Source organism: Gambusia affinis, linkage group LG15 (genome assembly GCF_019740435.1).
Source record: "Gambusia affinis linkage group LG15, SWU_Gaff_1.0, whole genome shotgun sequence".
Classification (NCBI taxonomy): domain Eukaryota; kingdom Metazoa; phylum Chordata; class Actinopteri; order Cyprinodontiformes; family Poeciliidae; genus Gambusia; species Gambusia affinis.
The window spans coordinates 19,130,931-19,157,495 of NC_057882.1; the positions used below are offsets into that span (position 1 = coordinate 19,130,931).

Consider the following 26,565-nt stretch of genomic DNA (forward strand, 5'->3'; position numbering starts at 1 on the left):
GTTTCCCTTCTGCCACACACCTGGATTGAATATGTGGGTGATTAACAGGCTTCTGCAGCACTTGATGGTCATGCAATCATTTGAATCAGCTGCTCTGGAATAGAGGTACATCTAAAACATGCAGAGCAGGTGGCCTGAGGACAGGAACTGAGAAGCACTGCCTTAAAGGAAGTTGTGGTTGATTTGAAGCAATCTGATTGGCTGACATAGGTCCCTACACCGCCCCCTACGGGTAGGGCATGTTTACAACAGCACTCAGGGACATATTTGTGCTGATTCATATGGATGAAAACCTTTCCAGTAATCGATTCCATGTGTAAAATAATATATCTTTTAAATGTTGTGAGTATTTATAAAGGGCTGCACAGTGGCGCAGTTGGTAGAGCTGTTGCCTTGCAGCAAGAAGGTCCTGGGTTCGATTCCCGGTCCGGGGTCTTTGCATGTTCATGGAGTTTGCATGTTCTCCCTGTGCATGCGTGGGTTCTCTGCGGGTTCTCCGGCTTCCTCCCACAGTCCAAAAACATGACTGTCAGGTTAATTGGGCTCTCTAAATTCTACCTAGGTGTGAGTGTGTGTGTGAATGGTTGTTTGTCTTGTATGTCTTTGTGTTGCCCTGCGACAGACTGGCGACCTGTCCAGGGTGACCCCACCTCTCGCCCGGGACGCAGCTGGAGATAGGAACCAGCAACCTTCCCGACCCCATTAGGTAGGGCGTAAAGAAAATGGATGGATGGATGAGTATTTATAAAGTCTTGGCTATGCGTTAAATGATGGGAGTCCTGATTACTGGAAAAGATACAGATGGCTGATTGGACCAGGTCGCAGGTGTGAAGGAGAATCAGAGTCCAAACAGGCAGGAAGAGGAGATGAGACTAATTAACAGGAAGCAAAGAACAATAAAGAAAAAGTAAGAAAACACTAAGCTAAAAACAACAGAGAGAAATAATATGAGCATAACTAAAACTACAAACACAGAAGAAAACTAAAACTACACAAACCCAAGAGTAAAAGTTCATGACCTTATCCTCTGTGTTTTATGAGTTAAGTTAAACTTGTCAGAGCTTTCCATTGAAGGAACCCTCACTCTTAATTAACATATGACTTTACATTACTAACTGTACGCTTACCTCTTCATGTAAAACTAGAACCTAGAGGTCTGGTATGTCTGTTTAACTACTTTGCAGTTGATTGAGTTTGGTTTATTTGGTTTTTAAAATAACAGCTGGGCCGCTCACAGACGTCACATAATGAGCTGGATGTTTAGTGCAGGCAGCATGAAGCCACAAGGTTTAAACAGGAAACCACAACTTTATCCCTTTTGTTCCCACAGTGATGCAAGTTTGTTCTTTTCTGTAGCAAATCATAGAATTGAGGGGAAATTCAGGCGTAGCAGGAGCAAAGTGACAGGACATCGAGGCATGTAGGTTCACGCAAACATAAGTATTAAAAGATGTATATAAAAATCTAAATTAAGAATAACATATTGTATGGTGAGAGGAAATTCTGACAAAAAAAACTGTGCAGTTATAAAAAACAGAATACTACGATCCAAAGAAATATGCAACTGAGTAGGATAATTTTTAAAAAACAACATTTACGAAATGAGTGTTTACAATATATGAAAACACTAAGGGACACATAGAGAACGGTGGAAAAATCTGACCACATGATGATCTGTACCAGCATTAAAAGCCTCTGGATCCTTCTGACTCTGTAATAACTCAGGACAAACTTTTATATCATTTTCCCACAAATTAACTTACATCACTAAGATTTCTGACCAGATCAATTTTATTTATGACGTAAATCATCATCAGTGTCCTCTGGGCACAAAGCAAACTTAGTTTCTTAACCAAAGGATTTAAGTGCACTGTTGCACAATATTCACATGTGATCCATCCATCCATCCATTTTCCATTCACCCTTGTCCCTAATGGGGTCGGGAAGGTTGCTGGTGCCAATCTCCAGCTACGTCCTGGGCGAGATTCACGTGTGATATGAAAAAAATAAAAAATAAAATAATATATTTATATATATATAAAATACTGGATGGATGTAATGTGTGGATGTTATGGACATAGAAAAATTTTGGTATCGATGCAATACCATGTAAATACATGGGCAGTATTGCTGAAAATAATACAGATATCGATATTTAAAAAAAACAAAAAACATCACTGAATAATTTATCATTTGGTGACTCAACTTAAATATGGCCAAAACCTAAGTAGGAGAACTATTTTCCTTCAATGGTTAAAATTCAGTTTTATTCACATACCAGGTTTGAGGTATTTATTTTACACAAAAGTAAAAAAAACTTTGCTTATGGTGGAATTAAGTGGTTCACATTTGAAAGAAAACAGACATTTTTTCAGTGCAAACCTTACAAAGGTGTGAAATCCTGCTCTCAAACTGAAAATGTAAAGTCTTTATGCTCAGTTTTTTAATTCCTACATGCTCACTGGCATGGACTCCTTGAGGAAATTTGAGTAATCGAAGGACAAATAGATACTTTAAAAAAAAGTATCAATCTTATCACGCTAGTGTCTATTGATTCTCTAACAGCGCAGAATGAGTGTCTGACTTTAGGCAATGACTCAAACTTTTATTTGAGTACATAAAGGTGTGACGCAGACAGACCTTTTGAGAGATGCAGTTGACAAAAACACGTAATGCACTAACCACACAATACATACTGTAACATCCAACAACAGATGCTTAAACGAACAAAAAAGGACAATCAAATTTTCTCATTGGTAGTAAACCCTACAAACGCTAAAATAAATGGATCCAGATATACGATCCATTGACTAACAGGCAGTTAAAAACACTGGAAACAATGTGTCAACTGCGTGAACGTAAACTGAACTGTTTTCATTCAGCTGAAAGGTAGGGATTCCCAACATGAGTCATCCATCAGGTCTCACCCGGATTAATCCAATTGTGTGTGTAAGACGCCGACCTGCACGACTCCTACTCTCTTTACTCCTGAACATGTTCATTATTCAGGTGCTGGCACCGATTCTGAGTCAAGTACAGTAGTCACTGAGGGAGGGGGAGCTTACATCAGGACACACATCCTGACACTGAGTCATAAAATCTTCCCCGGCTCCCTTCAGGCCAAAACAAGAGGGTGTACTATAACAACTTTCTGAGAATGAAGCGCTGTTGTTTCGCAATAGCTGGATGATGAGTGAAAATTGCTCTGATGTTTCTTGCTATTACACTCTAATGATATTTCTAGATGGTTTATGAGTGATGCTGTACTCCACATTTTGTTAATGTGCATGAATATACACTTTCATAACAAACCTGAGCAGAAATCTAAAGTCAGTCCAAAGAATAAATTCTAAGTGAACCAAATCGCAGATTTAAAGAAGCAAGGACATGCATAAAGGTTTATCAGGATTAGAATGAAAAACAGAGATTTTATAGAGAGAACAATTAACTGATAAAGAATCTAGCGTTTATTAAATACACTAATGTTTACTGCTTAAGTCATTTTATATATAAAAAGAAACACACACACACAAAAGCTATCAATAACCTGGGCGTGCTGTGGTGGCGCAGGGGGTTAGCACGCCCTACGTTTGAAGGCCTTTGTCCTCGAAGCGGATGTCGCAGGTTTGATTCCTGGTCAAGACGACCTTTGCCGCATGTCTTCCCCCCTCTCCTCATCCTCTTTCCTGTCTGTCTACTGTCACAAAAATACAAGCTGCAAAAACTCTTCGGAGAAAATAATGGAAAAAAATAAAAAAGCTATCAATAACCGCATGCATTTCTACACAAATACTAAGCTAAAGGCGGAAAGTTTGGTGGAGGAAAAAAGGGAGAAAAATACAAAGATTCTAAGCTACCTGTCATTCTTTGGCATCTTGCAACAGAATTGCTATCCATAGTGAGTCTTTACAATGTGAGTCAATGCATTTTGGTATTTTATATTTTCTCAGAACCAGTCTGTATCTTTGCCCCAGTTCTCACACTTCTGTCACTCTGCTAACTGGACGCTAGCTTGGGCTCCATCAGTGGTTCCTTCCCCTGGCAGCGGTTTGGTCTGCTGGGTGTCCTGGCAGTTCCTGAGAACTCAACAGCCTCGGGAACTCATTGGTGCCAAGGGAAGGAGTCGTCACGAAGACCTGATCAGCCAATCAGAATTGAGCTTGGGAAACAAGCCATGCTTTGTTCAACAGCCAATACGTCAAATATATTTATTCATTTTTTGAAAACAGATAGACTTTGAATGTAAATAAACTATTCACATTGATAAAACTACATCATACCTCGTCAAACACCATGCTTTCACATTCAGTGTTTTAGAAAGTCTGATTGTGTAAACTGGATGGTCAAAGAGGTTATGTTTGCATAATTAAAACACATTAATCAAAGCTTGAGGTTTATTAATCATTTCAAAATCTCACTCACTTCTGTGAGTGAAAGTTCAGAGCTGGTGTTTTCTGCAGCGTTTTCTTTTGTGTTGGCTTTTGCTCAATACAAAAACTTCCATACATTAAAATTTAACAAATCTCAGGATTAGTTTATTTTTAGAGAAAAACTTACTGAAAACATCAGTAATTTAAATTGAAATCCATCTATTAATCGAAAAACAAGCTAAGTGTTAATGTGCTCTGTTACTCTGAGACGGGTCTGATGTAACAGTCTGTTCGGTTTCTGTTTCAAACTGTATTACTGAGTAAATGCACTCGGCGTGGGCATCCTGCTCCACGACTGGACCTGTGTAAAACAAACAGGAACGATCGTGGCAGGACGTTGCCGTCTTTAATAACGCCAAGGAAAAAAAATACACTGACGATCTTTTACACAACACAGCTTATGGCTAACACCCCTGGAGGAATGTGCTGAAGCGTATGGCTGTTGCAATTATTCTGTCTGTACTTGTTCCTCTTGAAATGCTTGGAACGGCCTCCGCTGTGCTTTCTGCATGTTGTGCATCATGTTTGAGGGTCAATAATTAAGGGATGCGCTCTAAACCAGGCAGTTTTCTTCCATTTCATCCAACATTAAAGTAGGGTGACCAGACGTCCTCTTTTTCCCGGACATGTCCTACTTTTCAGACCTAAAAAAATGTCCGGGGGGAATTTCAAAATCGTCCGGGATTTTGGTCAACTGCCTCAAAACACATTACATAGCTTACATAGCTGCATTGTGATTACATTGCCACTCCGTTCCACTACTCCATTCCAGGTTTTTTTGTATGGCAAAGAAATCGGTAGCACATGTTGGCGCATGCTTGTCCGCCGATTCTACCCCCCCGCACTTGATTGATTGATTGAACCTTCCTCTGAACCTTTACCTTTAAGAACAATACCTGACATGGCCGTTAACTGAATGCAGCTCAGCTATCTGCAATTTAAAGCACTAAAGATCAGAAATCAAACCACATCCGATCAGTGTGTCTTGTACTGTACACACCATCCTGGGTTTGGTGCTCATTTTTCTTGCTTAAATCAGAAAAGGTGCATTTAATTGGAACTTTCTACTCATTTCTGGTGAGTCTTGTCTAGACAGCCTTATTATTAGCGAGAACCAGGTTGCATTTGATAAGGCGCTAGATATCAACTCTGGCACAAGGTCAGTGTGGAAAAGGCGCTACACTCATTTATTCTAAAGAAATTGTGGGCAGTGGATGGATCAATGAAAGGACTCGATGACTAAAGCAACAAAGTGAGATTTGGACTGTGAGGGAGGGACGTGGTGAGCGGTATCCAACACAAACAACTTATTGGGTTCAGGAATGAGTCCTCAGTTTGCTTCAAAACAAGAGGACAACAGTAGCTGTGTTTCCATTAACAATAAAATTGTGCAAATTGATGGTATTACAATTAATTTGTTTAATAGAAACACGCCAATTTCGGTGTGGTTGTGGGGGCGAGGAGGAAAATAATTTTTTTTTTTGATAAAACGGTTTTATCGAAAGGCTCCATTGACTACAATTTCCACTATTATTATTAAGCGCTCCCAAATATAAGGTTTTTCGCTTCAACGCCTGAATAATGTGATAATCTGATGGCTGATAGATGATGAATGTTAACTGTTTAGATCCGTTAGATTTGTCTTGACGTATCGCATGAACAAGCCTCTTCATGTGTCATTTTAATTCAATTTCTTATTTAATGGAAACACAATTGCAGTTACGTTTTTTCAACATTGGAAGAATATAGATACATTTTCGAACATATTTGTAATGGAAACAGCTACTGCCACTTACGCTTTGTTTATATTCTGTCTCAAACACAAACATCGTTTTATTGGGACTTTTGTGATTCTGCTGACAGTCTAATTGTGCACGGCACAAATCTGGCTTTTATGGAAAAGTGTCACTAGGAGAGTTATTGAGAGAAAATGTCAGATTTAAAGTTGGCCACAAGCCATTCAGGGGAGACAACGGATGTGTTTTGCTCTAGATCACATGTGTCAAACTCAAGGCCCGTGGGCCACATGTGGCCCGCCATAACTTTTTATGTGGCCCTCTGCATTCTTGACTAAACATTAACTTAGTCTTAAATATTATGTTAGAAATCAAATCAATGTAGTTTTTATCTGTGGCCTGCCAAATTATATCAATTAGTCCCTTCAGTTTCTTGAGAAATATTGTCGAAATTCACACAAAATCAACAAATCCCCTGCACTTTTTAACGCTAATACATAATTGGGAGTTTAGTGCAGATACTTCTCAAAAATTGTCAAAAACTGTTGAATTAAACAGCTGCCTCAGCCTTAATTGATGTCAGATTATAGTCCATGATCTACACAGCGAGTAATAAACAGTTGCTTTTACCGTGATAAACAAGCGCAGATATCGCAAATATTTCCAAGTTAGCACCACAAGCACTGATTTTTATTGCAAATAGAATCACAAAATTCTGGAGGGACTAAAAAGATGTTCAATAATATTTAATTTTAAGGATTCATTGATATTGTAAATGTTGGTGAACGGGTTTCATCGATACATTCTGGCACAACCGGCCCTTTAAGAGCGTTGGGGATCTTGATTTGACCCAAAACAAAAAAGAGTTCGACAACCCTGCTCTAGATCAAAGCTTATTTATACGAATGGCCCATCAGTATCAAACCGAGAATCTGTGGCAATTTTTCCTCACATTTACGCTTCGATCCTACAAACTGCAAAACCGGTAACTGTAACAGCAACAAAATATGACTCTACATAATATTGGCTAAGAGGGATGAATACAAAAGTCATACGAATCATTTCTGCATTTGGAAAAATAACCTGAAATCATTTTCCATCTACTTCCCAGTTACAGCAAGGCGCTGTAATCTCTTTAAGTCACCTCAGTCCTGCTTTAGTTGCAACGTTTTGAGTGGACATGTTTTAGCTTTAAACAGTTCCTGCAAATACTTCCTGTTTTATGCTATACACTGTGAAATCACTACCAACATCCAACATTAGGTAACCAACACTGCAATATCTCCCGTAAGGCACCCGACAAACTTGAGTCACAGGATTTCAAGAGAGTTTGACACAATATTCTTTATTCGACATCAACAAACACTGATCAAATTACAACAAAACTGTTGGCAGAGTTTGGTGTTCTGGCCAAAAACACAGAAACTGTTACAGGATGAGATCTTTATACAGGCAAAATGTACGTGGAACAGAGTGGAAGTTCCACACGTGATCTGGATGGGAGGCCAAAGAGTCAGGCACAGACTTAACATTTAAAGCCGTAAACGTTGGTCCTTCTGAAGCGTCGGTGGCTAATAACCAGAGGGGAAGGGCGAATACACTGGATGAAATGAGAGGTTTATCACAAATATCAAGGCAACTTGGGTTACACTGCAGTGATAACAACAATAAGGCACCCTCTTTGAGATCTGCTCAGTTCTTACTGATGAGCAGTGACAGATTCACAAAGACGCCTGGAGGAGGCTAATACTTATGTTTCATATATTGTGCTCATGGATGTTTTTAACACTGAAAAAACCCAACTACACGTGTGTATCATGAAGAACGAAGTGATGCGTCGTGCGCTGCCTCAGATTACACAAACTTAGCTCCTAATGGCTAAAATGTGCATATTCCAGATATTCAGTTTTTGATGCTAATGCGTCTGCACCGCTTCACAGTAACAAAAAACACTAAAAGCCCTTAATTGAACACAAAATCTAAGACATGAAAGCAAAGGCAACGATTCCTGCGGTTCTGCAGTAGGAAGGTTTTAAACCGCATCTTCCGCAATGAGCTGAAAAGGTGCGCCATCTAGTGGTTGAATCACAAACTACACATACTCCTCTGTGCAGTCATCCGGATGAGCTGTGATAACTAAAAGCAATAAATAACAGAAAAGAATGCAATAAATAAGTGTTTGAAATAAAATGCAGCACAGTCAGTGATGTTAAAGTGTTGCGTTCAGTCATGTGATGAGATTTCTTGTCTCTCTTTTAGTAAATGCTGCTCAGGCTTGTGATAAAAGTGAAATCTTGTTCAGTTTTAATAATTGGATTTTGATTATGGCCAACAGTCTTCACAAGCGTTGTTGTGGTAACTAAGCTCGGGCCAATGTTAGATTGTATAAAAAATTTTGAGTTTATTTATATAATGTGAGTAAAATGCATAACCTGATCTCATTGCTAATGCGATGCAAGGGATGTCCCAATCTGATTCCAGATATTACATATTGCTGATTATGGCAGTGTTAGAAATGACCATTTTTGGAGTTCCTGAAGAATTTTATGCCACCTGCACCTCCAAGAATGCATATGATTATATTTGATGCAGGTGATGCGCAGCAATATAGTTTGATCCTGTAACCTGTTCATCAGATCTGGGTTTTCTGTTTATGTTAATATTCACAAACAGATAGAGAGGCTGTAACAGCTTCCTGCCTGTCTCTGTCAGCAGATGGAAATAATCAACAAGACATATCAAAACAGAATAAATTTGCTACTAAGAAATGATGAAACTGCACATTTTGGGTGACATGTCGTCAGAATCTGCTGATCGTTATTAAACGATTGGTTTGGTATTGGGAACAAACATCCTGATCAGAATGTCCCAAATTAATACATTAATGTATGTAGCTTTATGTTATTGTTTCTTATTGTGAGCCTGAACGCTACAATTCAGTGTTACAAACTTTCATTAAAACATTGGAAGGTAAACCAGTAATACATTTCACACATTGGATGACAACTAAATACAAGTGAACATGTGCAACTTTGGCAATAAAGTTAATTAGGATTAAAAAGAAAAAAAAAACTGCATCTGAATTCCAGTTATGGCATGTCAGTTTGTGGAAAATTCAAGTAAAATTTGAATTTTTACTTTTCTCATTAGATTAAAACACGCTCACTTCCACTTTAAGTTTGTTTTCATTTTTTCTTTTCAAAAACTACAATAAACTGATTTATCTTCTTAAGAAACTAAGCCTAAGCAATGATATTATCTCATTTGAATGGGGCCATGAATATATTTTGGCTCATATTTGATTATTTACTTGATTGGTCATAAACTGAATTAATTACAGCTGTTCAATTAATTTTACAATGAAACCTTTATAACTCCTTATATAATTGCCACTAAAGTGGGCTGAATCATTCACTTACTGAAAATGGTTGTTTGAAAAAAATAGAAGAGAAAAAGAAACTACCCACTTAAAAATAACTTAAACATACTATCCATCCATCCATCCATCCGTCCATCCATTTTCTGTGCACCCTTGTCCATAGTGAGGTCAGGAGAGGAGCTGGTGCCCATCTCCTAAACATACTAATCTAATAAATTATAATCAATGGAAAAAATCTTCACTTTCTTGAAATAATTCAGTGCTATACTTTACTTAGTCATTTTCCACAGCTCAGAACCAAACGGTCCCTAAGTTGGTGCCCTGTGGTACACCAGCTGCTTGCCTGTGGGCCAAGTTCCCAGCAGTAGCAAGGTGACACAGGCAGGTTTCTGCCAACAGTGCCCGGTTCGGCAGTCACCATCCTTAAGCTGCTCCTCATCTTCTCACTTCAGCTCGTCTTCTGTGGTTCAATGTGCAAAGTGGGCCAGATGCCACACAGAAACTGAACAAAGGGAACATCCAGCAACAGGTGAGGACTCAAGAGTTTCAAACATTCCATAATCTTTTAAGGGATTATCCCATAAAAGTTACAACACTGGCATACCTTAACTTTTGGTCTATACTTGAGGTAGGTGGATCTGATCTGCAAGCTGGAGGGATGCAGGCATCGTAAGTCATCTTAACCGAGCACTTTGCTGACACAGACTAAGGATCTTACCTGAAGAGAATGTGCAGGTAGGAACCAAGACCTGTGAAAATGTGCCACCAAGCATGGAACTGTGTCACCACTCCAACACCAGGGGGCAGCACTTGTCTACTGGCTCTGGGTTAGGAAAAGAAAAAAAACAAAAACCCTACTCTTTCAGACAATTTTATTTCCTGCTTTGATCAACAAATACATCCAAAAGAATTTTACTCATTTTAATTGATCATCTTAAAAATGTCTACACTTCTTGGATATTTTTAAATATTAGAAAAATAAAAGTCATTACTATTCTTTTACCTCTTAAGTGATCATTTTGATGAAATCTGTGTTACTTCACTTGTCTTTTTTACTGTCAATATGACATTTCTAAAACTCTAACATTGCTCACCTTCTTCTGTTCTGCTCACCTTAACGAGTCACAGAAAATGTTGTCGATGTTCCACAGCAGGAATCCCAACATAAAGATCCCTAAAGAGGTGTAACACAGACCCCTGAGCCATGGGTACACCCTGAAAACACAGGGCCAAAAAGCCTTTCGTCAGGACGCCGCTTTATTGAATACGTCTGAACTATTCCCTTCACAGGACTGGTGTTACTTACCATGTAACAATGAAGACAGAACGCATCACCAGGCAAGCTACCAGGGCACCATACATGACCTGAAAAGAGGATCCGTACTTAGATCTAAAACAATCCACAAGCAAATGTTTGCTACAGTTTTACAGAAACATGACACATGAAAGGAAAAACAAAAGTGTCAGCAGTTTTACTTCTGCTTACCAGGTAAATAAATATCCTGCAGACTAATTGGTGGAGGAATGCAAGTAACACCAGTTCAGAAAAGTGCATCACCTGGCCTGGAAGGCAGAAAAACTAAGCAATTTGTTTACTTCTGCATTTATAAGAAAAAAAGTTTAAAAATTAGCTTTAAAAAATGTTACAAAGGTCAGCAAAACCAGATTAACGTGTAAATCCAAATTAGCTGCTGCTGGCCACGCCGCCCAACTCAATCTTTAAGCTCGTACGTGAAAACAGCTGCAAACAGATGAGCTATTATGCAACCGTGCAACTTTGAAAAGCAGAGGTGGAGCCTGCTGCACAACCAACAAGAATCCAGCAAGCGGTTTCTGGATAGTACGTCAAAAATAAAACTCTTGTATTTTCAAGCAGCCCAGGTTTCTTGTTGACGGACGGTGCTGCTGGGGTTGCCAAGTAACCGGCTGGACTGCACCGGGATCAGAGGAGCAGCGCCTGCTCATTTGAGACATTACATTCCAGAGGTTTTTGAAACAGGTAATGTTTGAAACCCTAATAAAAAAATTGGTTGAGCGTTTTTCTTTTTTTTTTTTAAAGTGACGAGGTCGTTTGTAGAAGCAGTGGAGACCTTAATGGAGGAACTTGGTGCACACAGAACAACCCCAGTGACCTCCCAGAGGAAGGGCAATCCCAACAGGGACACTCACAGAGTGGATTGTCTACATATTCGAAACAACTCCAAAGTTGGGCTGACACTAACAAATTTTGCTAGATGACAAATTGTTGCAATAATTATTGCTATAAATAATAATATTGTTGTTTTGGGAGCATTTTCAAGTAGTATATCAATAATGGAATAGTAATGCAAGTTTGCCCTTTCAAAAGCTAATAAATAATATATACACAAACCTGTCCTTCAAAAAATACAAATCATTAGAATGGAAATTATCAAACAAATTTTGATTTTACCCATCAATTGCTTAATTGCTTAACTCCTTATTACCACAATCAGGAGTTACTCCAAGGGGATTTAAACATTTGTATTTTCAACTACCAACTAAGTCTAAGATAAAAATTGACCTTGGTTTTAATGTTGTGCAATTGATACAGGGACTGAATCTACCTATATATTATTGAAAGTAATCAAACCAAATCTCCAGTCAGTTCTGTAGTAGCTACTCTTTGAAGTTCTTAAACATAAGAAAATCAAACAAATAAAAAAAAAGTTAGAAGAATGCACTGAACCGTGTATATACTGCCTACCAATCAGTATCCACCATCTAGAGCGCGCCTGCTGTGTGGGCGGGTCCAGTGTTTACATAAGTCAAAGGTGACCTACTGCACCCTGATAGCAAACAAGGGCAGATAAACTCCTTACCTGGTGAAACACTGGCTCTTTCCACTCTAGGTACACCTGAACAAGATATACAAAGAACGAGAGGATATGACTGTTTTTGTTTACTATGTTTACAGTAAGCAACTCTTAAAGTACTTGCAGGCACTCACCAATGTGACCGAGACGCTGAAGATTATCAACAACACGATAGGAAACACACTGATGCTGTTCTCTTGCTTGAAGCACTCGTACCTGAACAAAAGAAAAATGTCTCGTCTTTTAGCTTCGGCTTAAGCTGCGTTAAAAGGTGAAAGTGGTTCATGAAGTACAAACATGGCTGGAACTTTGTAGTTCCCTGGAGCTGTGAGGCATTCACATGAAATTGGATTCAACAGGTCTTTTTACAGCCTATGTCACATTATACAGGCGTGGACAAATTGGCTGCCTTGGTAAAAATAAAAATGAACTTAAATTAAATCCTTTTTTATTGCAGTAGCGAAAAAAAGAAAACAATTAGAAAAAATTCTAATTTAATTAGAGAACATATATTCAATCAGGAAAATCACCAAAAAATTAGGTATTTCCTTCTGTAGCAGAATTATTGCTAACCCTAATAATTCATTTACATAAAATGTTACTGAGCATTTTAGACCAGCTTTCAAAACCAACTCATCAGTAAAGGACCTTAAATGCACCAAAAGAAAAAAAATGAAATAAAATCTGAACCACTTACAGACAGTACACAAACACACATGTACTGTAAATCATTGGCAACTCATCCAGCAGCTGCAAAACAGCAGAAAGAAAACATTAATAACAATATAATATAGAGAACAAGAAAGCTTGTCTGTGGATGTCTGGAGTGTGAGAGGATGAAAATCCCACCTGCATCTCATACAGCAGCGTCATGTGGAAGCACCAGGACCCGACACCGACGGCTGCGTCCCACCAACACACAGAAAGAAACGGAAAGACGTTTTAACATCCTGTTGTATGAGCGGCGGGACCAGCAGAAGTATCGGCCGTGAGGCCTTCAGCCTCACCTGAAAGACCAAGAAACGAGCAGATATAACGAAACTCCAGGCCGTCCCGGAACGTCTGGACGGCTCCATAGATGGGAGGAAGAATCATTATCAGGTTGCTGACGGTGTTCCCTGTTCAAACAGAAGAAAACAAGTCAGTGGTTCTGACTTTAGATTTAAACATTTGCAACTACTTCTAAATGGTTCTCTACTCCTGCTTTGTTTAAAGTCTTCTGTTGGCTTGAAAAGGGCCCACAGTACAAAACAGGATGTAATGTCACTGAGGTAACCTTGAGTTCAATCCGGTTTCCAAGGTTACTAATTAGGTTTCCACCACGTTCAGGCTTTTCCTGGTCTATTCAGAGTTCCTGCTTTGTCTGACCTGTTGATTCCTAATTTGACTGAAGCTGGCCAAATATTTGCATCTTCTATCACTTCTTTTAACTTCACAAGTTTATTTTTAAGTTGAAGTTCAGATAACAGATGACAAAGACAACCTTATCAAACTTCTAATATGGCCAAACTGTTGCTTTACAGAGTGTCTTTGCAACACCGTAAGTGCATGTGGCCTGGCTAAATATCAAATTCTAAAGAGCTCAACAACACAAAATCTTACCAAGAATTTTTGGTTTTGTTTCTACTGCAAACATCTCAGTACACTTGAAATAAGACAAAACTAACATTCAAGTAGCTTTTTCAGTTGAAAAAGTAACTTCTTCTACTGAAAAAGTAACTTCTTAGGAGTTTGTTTGAGTAATTAATTTCTTAATATTGACGAAAAAGTACTTGTTCAATTAGCAGCTTACTTCACTTATAACGAGATATTTTTTCCTATGATGTAAATGAAATAATCTGCCAATGGAACAAGTACTTTTTCATCAATATTAAGCAATTATCGACTTAAAACAAGTTCCTCTATCTTGGTAAAAAGTTATCTATAAGTTAGTTTTATCTTATTTCAAGTGTACTAAGATATTTGCACTGGAAACCGAACCAAAATTACTTGGTAAGCTTTTGTGTTCTTGCGGTGAACATAAACATGTGGCTCATGATGAACATCTGCAGATAAAACGACAAGCCACTAGATGACGTTATCAAAACTCCACCAGCCGGACAAAACAACGACGACCTGAATAAAACACAGGTGAACCATCAGACATATCAAGCAGAACAAACTGTTTATCTACAGCAGAGGCTCATTAAGGTAACATAACCTTGTCCTTGTTTCTAAGACTAAACAGATAATGTTTTTATGGCTCTGTAACACCGCGTGAAACACTTAAAAGCACTGACTCAATCAAGCATCAGTCTCTTCAACGTTTATCTGTTCAAATTTCCTGCAGAATCCACTGATTTCTGCAATAATTCGGCACCTCTAAGCCTCTTAGCGCTCCTGAATGGGCCTCTGCTGCCTTTCAGTGGGAACACAACTAGTTGCTGAGTTGGCAAAGCAGTCATCTTCCTGGGTCAACGCAGGAGGGTTGCTTTTATTAGGCTTACAGAGGTCAGATAACAAACCGTCATTTGTTGAACTTGCTTCACAGTCCAGGCCTAAGTGGGACAATGGGTATGTTTGATTCTGTAGCACATGTGGAAGGTTTCGATCTATTTCTGTCCTTCAAATTATATCCAGAGAAGTGCTTACACTACTTGTTGTAGAATTACCTTTGACTGATTTGGTGTCCGTGTCGTATCTACTTGTTGTACTGCTTTAACATTATCAGAACCACAGGCATTGTGATTTAAGTAATAATCACAGTCATGTATGTTCAAGGTTTCCCCCAGAAAACTTGCTAAGCCTGGTGGCAGGGTGCCAGGGCAGTCATTCATCCAGCAGTTCATTGTGCTTTTGAGTTGAAAAATGTTTCAAGTTTTCAAGGAAATTTGAAAATATCACTTGATAATTATGTGTTATTGAAATATTGGAAGATTAATAACGGAACACCAACTGTAAAGACTTAAAAATGCAAACATTTTAAAAAGACTTAAATAAGCAACGCTTAGCCTGGTGGGGGCCCAAGGAAAGTCTGGTGGCCCACCAGGCTTACAATAGAAACCTTGATGTTTAACCCATGCACTTAGATACTACTAGTATAGTATATTACCTTTCAGTTTTTATTTTTAGAAAAAAATTATAAATGTATCATCTATAGTGCTGACTAATAGACTATTTCTCTTTTGCTGTTGTTGTTGTTGTTGTCAGTTAAATATTTCACATCATCAAACAAATTCCAATTTAATGTGGGAGCGAAACAAAAAAAGTCCTGTAGTGTTTGTTTCACTTCATGCTCAACTTTATAACCAATCCTAAAAATTTAAGAAATGACAAAAGTGGTGCAATTAGAGGCGCCGGTCATGGAAACAATCAAAGACGACCCTGAATTTGAACATCAAAGTTCAGGCATGTGCCATTTTAAAATGGATGCATGGATAATAAACGCCAACCCTAAGCGAGCTTCAGCGCGTCACTGTGGGTGCACTGTTTAAACATTTCAACAAGTGCAAATATCTGGATGTCATGTGCGCTGCGACGTTCATCACGACGGCCACGCTCCACTCAGCCGTCACAGAGATAATCCACTAACGTGACGCCTCAGATGTGGGCTGAACGTTCCGGCCGCTCCAGGAACAAAGCCGCATTCCGGCCACTGAAACCTGAACAAGGGTCGTTTAAATGCCACGCCATTCTCCTGCAGCTGACAACCACCACCTCTGCGGGGCCGGCATGTGTTATTTATGCAAACAAAAGCCCCAACTGTTGGCATTCAGCAGGTTTGTTGTTGGTGGTGTAAAGGTTTAGAAAACCTGTCTACGATATTCTGCTGATTGTCGCTACAAAGGAGGTCTGAACTCTGACCCAGCTGGCCTGACTTCTCTCTGAGACTTCTCTCTGTTGCTTTAGGCAGACATAAACCAGTTTACCTGGATAAACCTATTAACTCTGCACATTTTAACTAATTATTTTCCCTTTCTTTATTCTCATATGCATTACACGCATTTACGAGTGCTATTTAAATAAACGATCCCTGCGATGGTAAATGCTGCTGAGATGTTTGTGAGACGTGAGTAAAAGTGCTGCTTTTGCCATATCAGTGCTTCATTCTGCTGACATGGCAGCTGTTTAAATGATCTGATAGAAGCATTGTTTACACTTTAATGGTGCTGGAGGAGCCAGTTTTTATCGTTAGACCAAACAAGAAGACTCAAAGAGAGCTGAAGGAATGTTTTATCTGCTTTAAAGATGTGACTGAGAATCACGCACTCTAAGAATCAACAACTAACTTAAAACCAGAGGCAGGTTTAGACATTGAGCCCAAGGAATTACCTAACAAACACATAATAAATTTAATTTATGAACTATCTGCTCTGTTGTGAGCTGCAGTAGCCAACGCTAATTTCTGGTGGTTGTACTTGCTCTGCCATACTTTCCCTTTGCTGCTCGTAAACAAACTTTAGCTTAGCTTCTGCCACCTACTTAACCGGTGGGTACCAATGAGTGCTAGTGGAGTGTGAAATGATGGAACTGCACCCTTTTTAAAAATGTATTAGTAAGTATGTATCTCCAAATAGATGATTCTGTGGATACCAAATCGTGAATAGATAGACATCTGCTGCAGTCAAATGCAGCAATATTTTTTTTATTTTAAGTATCTCATTTACCTATAAATGTCTATATACTTATAGATATACTTATAGCAAATACAAGGTATGGAAAAATCCCTAAAAATTTTTTTAAAACGTATGTACAAAACGCATAAAACCTTAGAAATACATGCTGTACACCTTTTTTTTAAAACCAGAACTTTATGTATACCATGAAGCCCGTAATGCCGAAACCAAGTAGGAGTTTAAACCTTCAAGGTTAAAACATTTATTAGCATTACTTCACCAACCACATCCCCAGAAACTGCAAACAGGATTTTTATTTCTATTTTTTGAATAAAATAGCTAGAGAGATTTTTCTTATATCAATTTACAAACAAGGACTAATTGTAGGAACAAGATTCAATTAGATTTTAAATAAGTTAAAGAAAATATTAATAAAAAAGAAAGAAAAAGGACATGGAGGGGGAATATGGGGGCAACCTGGCTAGTTTCGCCCAGGACTCCAGATGCCTACAACCACCTCTGGTTGAAATACAACACAGCTGCTGTAACAAAGAGTAAGGTAAATGTTTTAGGATTTTTCTAATGATTGCATTACCCAGCTGTCGCTGCACTGCACGAATCGATCTTTAGTAAAACTATTCGTTTTTCTAGCAGGTTCACACATTCCCAATATGTTTCTGTTTCCCTTGTTACCATACAGTTTTTATGGCAGGTCAGGTGCCGTACATGCTAACACTTAGCATGTAAACAGAGCCGAAATTAACGCGGTATTTCAGACACACTGAATAATTGTTCCAGTTGTGTAGCCGTACATGCCCAGTCTCAATGTTTACGTTATTGTGGGCGACTGTACGTGTGCAGTATGGCTCTTACCGCCGAAAAGTCTCTTAAAAATGAACCCCTGGATACGCGGCTTTTCGGTAAAAGGGATAGAAACGTCTTACTCACAGAACTCCGCGATGTAGAAAGAGACGACATAATTCTCCTCGCACCATTCCAGCGTTGAGGTCGGCCGCCCCCAGTATCCTTGCCTGTCTATCGAGGGAGCCATGATGGAAGAGGAGGAAGCGGAGGGTACTAACGGGTTTGTAGTCCCATCACAGCGCGAGCAATGCGCGAGCAATGCGCGTGCCCTCCTACTCGGGAGCTCGAGATGGACTGGCAGATAAAAACAGCTAAACTGGACCACTACAATGCGGGCAACAACACAGCAAAACATGCGTGTACAGACAGAATATTTGAAAGAATTTTTTATTTTTTTTATTCATTTGGTTCAAAAAATATAATATGACACGCACTAGATCAAAACAGTAATGGTGAAAATCTAGGCATGAACACAAAAATGGAAACCACCAAAAGTAACCAGTTAAGAGCACGGTTTTACTTTAAAGTATTATTACCACACTTGCAATATTTAGACATATATAAGGCTAGTTTGAAACATAAACAACTGTTGCTAATTTGGTTTGGTGTTTCAAGGTTTATTTTGTTATAAAGCTCTTATGTAATAATGTAAAAACTGCAACATTACTAGATATTATTTTCTCTCAGATTAAAATAAAAATAGGGGAGTTGGAACAGCTGTACCCGTATGTAGTTTAACCACATAGCCGCTAGGTGGCGCTAAAGGCTCGCGAATGTTTCAGAATGCACTGAAACGTTAATATGTACAAAAAATAATAATTCCAATGAGAAAAACATAACATCAATATTATTGTTATTATTTACTGCTTCCAATGTGTTAATGGGATAAACCTCACATTGGGGATTGCTGACATAAAATTACACATGCAAGTAATTAGATAATTTAAAAAAAAAACACCTACCGTACTTGTTTTCTCACATTCTTTATTTTAAAAGAAGGAAATGCCTCACAGACTTTTTTTTTTCTCAAATATGAAAGACATTCTTTTAAAAATGAAGAATGTTTAGATGAATCATCTGTTTCCAAGTGCATCAGGAGACCATGAAAAAACAACAACAGACTGCAACAGTGCAAAGAATAGAAACAAAAATATAGTTACCACTTTTGGAAAAAATATGGCTTTGTTGCTTTTTTTTATCTCAAATCTTAGAATTAGCCAAAGACAAACACTGAAATGCTTCATCTTGAAAATAACCCATTCAGACATTACAGTTGAACAAATATCCCATAATTGACCGCAATAATCCAAATTGTAGTATTTAAATTTTTTAGTTCTCAATCTATTATGTAAAATATTAAGCAATTTATTGTCAATTGGAAAAATACCTAACACAATTCCCATATTATGTGTTTTGGAATGGATTTTACAACAGTGGAATACAATTATACATCAAAACATATCCAGAACGTACAAATTCAGTTACAACTCATCTCTCATTTTTTCTCCTTTGGGCCTGACCATCCGGCCGATGAACAGTAGGGAGTTTGTTTTCTTGTCCTTGATGAGGAAAATGAACGGGTGGTCAACATAAAACAGCTTTGGGTTTTTGAGTTTCTCTGTGCCAAAGATGCTGGTATCAATTTCATTTCCGTGAGTGTCCCATTCCAAGGCAGCAGCATGGAGTACGCTGGACAGATAGAGATCCTTTTTCCCAGAGACGTTGGACAGATCAGCTTTGGATTTGTCCACAGCCTCGGTGAGGCCCAGGTCCTGAAGGTGCTTCTAAAAAGATACAAAAAGGAGCAGAAAGATTTGATGTGATGAAACTGCAAGGGTGAGAATCTCAGAGTGATGAATTTTCTCCAAAGAGAGCCTCATGAAGTGCAGCGTCTTTTACCTGCAGGCTGTGACTAACTTCCATGCTGACTTTAGGCAGAGAAACAGCCACTGCTGTCTGCTTCATTTTTCCCATCCATGTGTCCAGCTGCTTTTTACTAAGCATCTTCTCTAGTCTGTCCAGAGGCTCCACATGGTAGGGCATGACGAACACCACTGTGGACTTCTTATGAGCCAAAGGCATGCTCAGAAGATACAGTTTATTGGTTGTGTCATCATAGAAGTCAAATAGACCTGAAAAAACAGTGGCACACATATAGAGATTCAATATCTGTTCTTACACTGCACCCTGAGGAACCTCTTAAAGGGGCATTATTATGTGTTTTCCAGGCACATAGTGCCATTTTATAGTAAAGTCATTAACTATGTTAACTTCTGTTGTTATAAAAATGCTATATATATCAAATATGACTTAAAGACATTTGACTTTGTAACTTAACACCTCTTTCTCTTTAAAACTCCTGCTCTTTCTGACACTCCACCTTCAGGAACTCATCACATTACTCATCTATCAACATTTACTGTACAAATTGGCAAATTTGGCTATAAATGAGTATAACTTTGACCGCTAGATGGCGTCAAAGCGTTTCCAATACTTTCTTTTTTTTTGCCAGTTTGGGCTGAAAATGCAACAAACATTTTATAGGGGTTAATGAAATGTACAAAAACACACAACAAACTATCCCTTTAAGTAAAATAGTTTTGTGTCATATCTGTAATTTGTGAATCGATCTAAGCAGTTAGTGATCAGAAATTCTTTTTCCACAGTTCTTGTAGTGTGAACAGCACAAAAGTTCCTTATGTCTATTTTTTCCCGCCAGCAGAGAAAAACAGAGACTCTGTCACCCACCCGTGCGGTGCATCATCTGTAATGCCACTGTGTAGCTGCCGGACACCAGGAACCCTCGGTTGTCCACCATCGTGGGGTGGAACTGCTCATCCCAGTGAGCTGTGAGGAAAGGCCAGGCTTATTTAGAGCTCTTTCTCATGGAAGAGTTCAATTCCACACAGAGATACGTTCACACACTTACGTTTGAAAAACATAGCATTGATGATCATGGCTCCATCAGTGTTTTCCACGTCTTTGGTGACCTCGGGCAGCTTGCCGTCTGTGGACTTGGCCGCCCACTCGTTGATAGACTTAACAGCACTCTTTTTATCTCTGAAGTTGATCTTGGAATGGTCACATTTATAATGCTTTTTGCTGCTCTTCACAAAATCCTCCGCAAAGGTGACAGAGCTTGGTCCGTAGAGGCGGTTGCTAATCTTCCAGGTGACATTGCGCTCTTTTGGGTCGCTCACCTCAGTGAGAAGCTCTGCCAAACCAGAGTGCAGCTGCTCGTCCTGAACCTTGGCTGCGTTCAGGATGGTCTTCACTTGGGAAGCAGTGGAACCCTTTCCCCCGAGAGCCACCAGTCCCAGGGAGGAGGCCACCACCACGGGGGAGATGAGGATGTTCTCTGCTCCTTTTTCCTTTGCCACGTTCTGGTAGAGGCTGATAGCCAGATTGGCGCTGTTGTCGGCCAGAATGGTGGCATGGTTGCTTAGGACTTTATCTGCTGTTGTAGCCGTGGCAGCTGAGATTGCCGGGGCCAGAAGGGCCAGGGACACCAGGAATGTCAGCCACATTGTTACAAAACCTGGAAAGAACATGAAGTCAGTTATCAGTATAACAAACACTTTCTTATTTATTTTATTTTTGTTGTTTTGTTTTTTTATTTGTGTCAAACTTCTACATACAGAAGAACAAACCCCCACTACTGTTTGGTCAAATGTTTGTTAGCAAGTAAAAGCCTTGTAGCCCTCTCCATAGTTTTGTCATAATTCTGGGAGGGTAATAGACTTCTAAAGACCATCCCGTTGTACTATCTGTTTTGGTACGTACAGAGGGTCTGGGCTCTGCTGTTGAGAAAAGATTGCTTCCTGGAGACATGGACTCTGATGAGGTTTTAAATGTTATCCAATAGCTAATGTTTGCCTGTGACATGTAATGCAGCGGATTGATGCTATGAAGCTTACCGGAAACTGCCTGCACTGTAGACAACCATCCTCCACTGAGAGGAAAGGGAGGTGTTGAGCCGAAACAAACGGCTGTTTAATGTTAATTCAGTATTTGGTATACAGAACGGCTTTGTTCACTTCCTCAGCTGCCATCACTTACAAAAAAAAAATCCCATGAAAATCACTGTGATTTTCATGGGATTTTTTCTTTGTAAGGGCATTGCTTAAACTACCGGCAGACGACAATTCTTAAACACCGCAGAAAAATCTACGTCCTTCTTCATAACTTCTCCTTCTGTTCGGTGATTGGTTGAAATTCTACCAGAGGGAATCCAAGTCAATGGGAGGAATCTCACACTGAGCTGTGAACCAAGATTTGAATCCTCAATAGCGAAAGAAGGCAATGGCATGATAAGGTAGGTGACCATTTCATTAATTGTTTTTCTTGGATGAAGGAACTACTAAGGCTTAAATCTGATGTGAACATCAAACTACTTAAAACAACAATGTGTTTGTATTTGAGTTTGTATGTATAATTTGGACCATTGTGGATTGACAAAAATACACCACAAACTCAAATATTCACCTTTCTTGTTGAAATTCATCCAAATTCTTTTGGAAGTCAGAACTGCATATAGAAAGCTCCCAGAAAAGACTTGAAATTGTTGTGCAGCCATATAGACAGTTTTGGATCTATCTGAACCAAAACCCTGGCCTACTTGATCTGAGACGCTCATGACTGGGCGCTGCACTACATTTCAGGGCTGAAATATCATCTTCCAGTGGAATGAATGTGGTTGAATCTGATTGGCTCCGTGTTGTGTGGGAAAAGAGGCCACATGCTGCTACATGTGCTGTAAAACTTTTGCTCTCATTCTCTTTCAGCGTCCGTGAGCTAAGAGGAGAGCGTAGATCTGACAACAAGCTGCTTGTGTGCTGCAGCTTCCCAGGCATGTTTTCTACACGCTGATTAAAGCCTTGAAACCAAAATAAAAAGATGAAGCGATGTCTGGCTTCACCTGGATCAGATTTTTCTGCTCAGGAACATTTTTCTAACCTTGGGTTAGCTTGGATACCGACTGTTGTTGGCAGCTTCCGTGAGATCTACAAGCAATGCTGCATTTGACACTTAAAGATAAAACTCTCTTGCTATAAATATCAAATGAATCAGCAATGACTGTCTTAGACTAGCACAAGATCTCAATTTCAGAGGTAAAGTTGGACCACAACTGTCTCTGTAGAACTATCAGTTCATCTTCCTGGGCTTAAAACATGGTTTGAATGGATAGCAAGAATCTGGGCACGTTTATGTCCAAATTAGACAAGCATTATTATCAACTGTTTATAAACAAAAAACCACTGAAGAAGAAGAAACATCCTGCTTCTTAAATGAAATCAGCTCCAAAGCTGCAGCCATCTCACATGACTACACCCACCCGCTCATTCATTCTGGCTTACAGACTTCAACATCCACTCTCACCAACAGGTTTCAAACACCATCCGTACATGTGCAACAGAAACTTTAACACCAGAGCACAGGCAGACAGACAGACAGATTAAATGTCTGGACATTTGTTCTCCAACACTCCCTCCCTCCTCCATACTCCCAATGTTTACCTTTGTAGGCCTTTGGAATAATTCAGCAAGTTTGCTGTCTAGTTGGGTTCACATAGGTCCACAAGCTCCGGCCTTCTGAGCACGAAGTCAGAGTATCTCACGGAAGAGAGCAAAAGTTTGAGAAAAGGAGTTCCTGTGCTGGGAGAGAACAAAAATCTCTGCCCTGGGCTCCTATTTCTAGGCCGTCCCACCCAGAAGGAGCAGTGGGAGAACAAAATACCCTGCATCCCCAGGTCCTAAAGCCTGGATCTGAAGTCCGTAGCAACGGCATGGAAATCAAAATATGTTCTTCAGTTGATAAATTTCGAAAACTAGCTTTAAAGTTGTTGAAAAATGTTCTATTTTAATACAACTTTAGCTTTATTTAATCATATTTAGTGCAGCCTCATAGGACGCCTTGCAAAAATATTCATACTTTTGAATCTCTCAAAATATTGCTAGATATTATTAGCAAAGAATAAACAACTAATGTCAGTGTTTTTCATAAAATCCCCTAAAAATTACATTGGTGTTTGTAATTGTAAAATTTCAGTTTCAAGTTTAAGGGACAATAATACTTCTGTAAGACACTTTTCTCTAGTTTAAACTTCCTTTTCCTTCCCCTCCTCTTCCTGTAGCTGCATATTTGTGTCGTCAACGAGGACCGAGGAGGTCGGAGGACGTATTTAAATATGAATCAAAGGCTGATGTTGATTTTAACACCCTTGGTGAGGCTCCATGTGTGAGTCTGTGCTAAACTAAAATTATCAACTGTCAAAATATTAAAAGAAGATTATCTTCACACCCTATAATCTGGAGGTCGTACAGGTCAAGTTAGCATTTTTGTAACGGATGTTAGCCATGTAGGATTCTCTTCATGTTTTCTCTCAACTAAAGGATTTACCAGCATCATTATTGTCTGAAACTGGAGCCTGAGTTAAATGTAAAGGAGTCCCACCTCCGATGTCACATCCTCATGAGAGTTGCACATTGTTTGGAAGAGGGTCATAATGCAGGAAGTAGCAGAAGCAGCGGATGTATATCCAGCACAGAGCTGCCAATACACTTAGTCCCTGCAGCTCTGGAGCCATTTTTGTTCAGTTTGGGTTGGATGGGAAAACCAGACATACTTGATGTTCATGAGAGATTTAGGTAGCATTCAAAACAGTCAGTTTGACATGATACTGGCCCTATCAGTAATTCTGTTGGATGCAGAAAATGTTAGTTAAATGATGATTAAATGATGCCATTATAACTTGTCAACCAGTTAAGCTATTTGACAAGAATGGTAATGTTGTTACCTTTGTTACTTCCCTTGCTAAAAGAACAAAAAAAAAACAATCCTCTTTCTTTTCTATGCAGACGTTGTGCTCACTGTTGCTTGATAAAAAAATCTTTGTTGACACAATAGAAAGAGCAAAGGCAGGGAGCATTAGACAAGAGGCCAGCAGCAGGGATGATGATGATTATGATGACGATGACGATGATGATGATGATGATGCAGGGTCTTCTCAATTAAGGAGAGATTACAACTTCACTCTTATTCATGCTTAAAATATTTTGCCAGTACTCAGTAAATAATCTGAGACTGTCATACAGCAGCAGTGTCTTCATTCAGAGGCTTCTTCAGCTTCATCAGTTTTCAAGACTGACTGCCACTGGAGATCCTTCCTCCCCATCCATAACAACCCACTGAAGATACTTAGATGATATAAGACACAACACCATTTATTTTACCTTTGGGACAAATAAAGTATCTTTGAATTGAATTGAAGGTTCCTCACAGTGTACAAAGCACACAGCAAAGACATCTCAGGCAAATTCAGTTTATTTAGGTAACAAAACCAGCTGATTGCATGAATTCTTCGACACAATCCCCCATCGTGAGGAAGCACTGGGCAACAGTGGGGAGGAAAAACTCCCTTTTAACAGGAAGAAACCTCCAGCAGAACCAGGCTCAGGATGGGCGGTCATCTGCCTCGACCGGCTGGGGACTGGAGATGCAAACCAGGGCAGAGATGGAGGGAGGGAGAGATGAAGAGAGGGAGGAAGGGTGGAGGGAGGGAGAGATGGAAGGGGAGATGAAGGGAGGAAGAGAGGAATAGGTGGAGGGAGGGAGAGATGGAGGGAGGAAGAGAGGAGTGGGTGGAGGGAGGGAGAGATGGAGGGAGGAAGAAAGGAATGGGTGGAGGGAGGGAGGAAGACAAGGAGGGAGGAAGAGAGGAGTGGGTGGAGGGAGGGAGAGATGGAGGGAGGAAGAGAGGAATGGTGGAGGGAGGGAGAGATGGAGGGAGGAAGAGAGGAATGGGTGGAGGGATGGAGAGATGGAGGGAGGAAGAGAGGAATGGTGGAGGGAGAGATGGAGGGAGGAAGAAAGGAATGGGTGGAGGGAGGGAGAGATGGAGGGAGGAAGAAAGGAATGGGTGGAGGGAGGGAGGAAGAGAGGAGTGTGGAGGGAGGGAGAGATGGAGGGAGGAAGAGAGGAATGGGTGGAGGGAGGGAGAGATGGAGGAAAAATGGGTGGAGGGAGGGAGATGGAGAAGAAGAGAGGAGTGGGTAGAGGGAGGGAGAGACGGAGGGAGGAAGCGAGGATTGGGTGGAGGGAGGGCGAGATGGAGGGAGGAAGAGAGGAATGGGTGGAGGGAGGGAGAGATGGAGGGAGGAAGAAAGGAATGGGTGGAGGGAGGGAGGAAAAGAAGGAGGGAGGAAGAGAGGAGTGGGTGGAGGGAGAGATGGAGGGAGGAAGGGAGGAATGGGTGGAGGGAGGGAGAGATGGAGGGAGGAAGAGAGGAATGGGTGGAGGGAGGGAGAGATGGAGGGAGGAAGAAAGGAATGGGTGGAGGGAGGGAGGAAAAGAAGGAGGGAGGAGGAGAGGAGTGGTTGGAGGGAGGGAGAGATGGAGGGAGGAAGGAGGAATGGGTGGAGGGAGGGAGAGATGGAGGAGGAAGAGAGGAGTGGGTGGAGGGAGGGAGAGATGGAGGGAGGAAGAGAGGAATGGGTGGAGGGAGGGGAGAGATGGAGGAGGAGGAAGAAAGGAGTGGGTGGAGGGAGGGAGAGATGGAGGGAGGAAGAGAGGAATGGTGGAGGGAGGGAGAGATGGAGGGAGGAAGAGAGGAATGGGTGGAGGGATGGAGAGATGGAGGGAGGAAGAGAGGACTGGTGGAGGGAGAGATGGAGGGAGGAAGATAGGAATGGGTGGAGGGAGGGAGAGATGGAGGGAGGAAGAAAGGAA

The 26,565-nt window shown here is 40.2% G+C and overlaps 3 protein-coding genes across 3 annotated transcripts in view; 1 reads left to right on the forward strand and 2 right to left on the reverse strand.

The window, feature by feature from the left end:
- Positions 1–7,484: 7,484 nt before the first annotated feature.
- On the reverse strand, positions 7,485–18,131 carry acer3 (alkaline ceramidase 3). The gene is made up of 11 exons (XM_044140456.1): positions 17,923–18,131; positions 13,387–13,497; positions 13,229–13,281; positions 13,077–13,129; positions 12,514–12,595; positions 12,386–12,421; positions 10,852–10,910; positions 10,659–10,760; positions 10,264–10,368; positions 10,150–10,195; positions 7,485–10,047 (listed from the first exon to the last, which is right to left on the reverse strand). The coding sequence occupies exons 1-11, from the start codon at positions 18,023–18,025 to the stop codon at positions 9,994–9,996; spliced, it is 804 nt and encodes a 267-aa protein (XP_043996391.1). The 5' UTR covers positions 18,026–18,131; the 3' UTR covers positions 7,485–9,993.
- gdpd5a (glycerophosphodiester phosphodiesterase domain containing 5a) overlaps positions 17,477–26,565 on the forward strand; it is a 34,902-nt gene continuing 25,813 nt past the window's right edge. Inside the window, exon 1 of the mRNA XM_044140454.1 lies at positions 17,477–17,533. The gene's annotated coding sequence lies outside the window, so the exon portion shown is untranslated. The remainder of the gene's footprint in view (positions 17,534–26,565) is intronic.
- Positions 18,801–23,544, reverse strand: serpinh1a (serpin peptidase inhibitor, clade H (heat shock protein 47), member 1a). Its single transcript, XM_044140455.1, has 5 exons — positions 23,355–23,544; positions 20,768–21,376; positions 20,587–20,685; positions 19,738–19,970; positions 18,801–19,622 (listed from the first exon to the last, which is right to left on the reverse strand). The coding sequence occupies exons 2-5, from the start codon at positions 21,363–21,365 to the stop codon at positions 19,320–19,322; spliced, it is 1,233 nt and encodes a 410-aa protein (XP_043996390.1). The 5' UTR covers positions 21,366–21,376; positions 23,355–23,544; the 3' UTR covers positions 18,801–19,319.

Coding starts and splice junctions, on each gene's coding strand:
- acer3 (XM_044140456.1), bottom strand. CDS start 18,025: ATGGCTCCCTCGATAGACAGGCAAGGATACTGGGGGCGGCCGACCTCA. Junction 13,498..17,922: donor TTTCTACATCGCGGAGTTCT/GTGAGTAAGACG, acceptor CTGTTTGAACAG/GGAACACCGTCAGCAACCTG. Junction 10,369..10,658: donor ATTTTCTGTGACTCGTTAAG/GTGAGCAGAACA, acceptor TTCCTAACCCAG/AGCCAGTAGACAAGTGCTGC.
- serpinh1a (XM_044140455.1), bottom strand. CDS start 21,365: ATGTGGCTGACATTCCTGGTGTCCCTGGCCCTTCTGGCCCCGGCAATC. Junction 20,686..20,767: donor CAATGCTATGTTTTTCAAAC/GTAAGTGTGTGA, acceptor CTTTCCTCACAG/CTCACTGGGATGAGCAGTTC. Junction 19,971..20,586: donor ACAGATGATGCACCGCACGG/GTGGGTGACAGA, acceptor CTGTTTTTTCAG/GTCTATTTGACTTCTATGAT.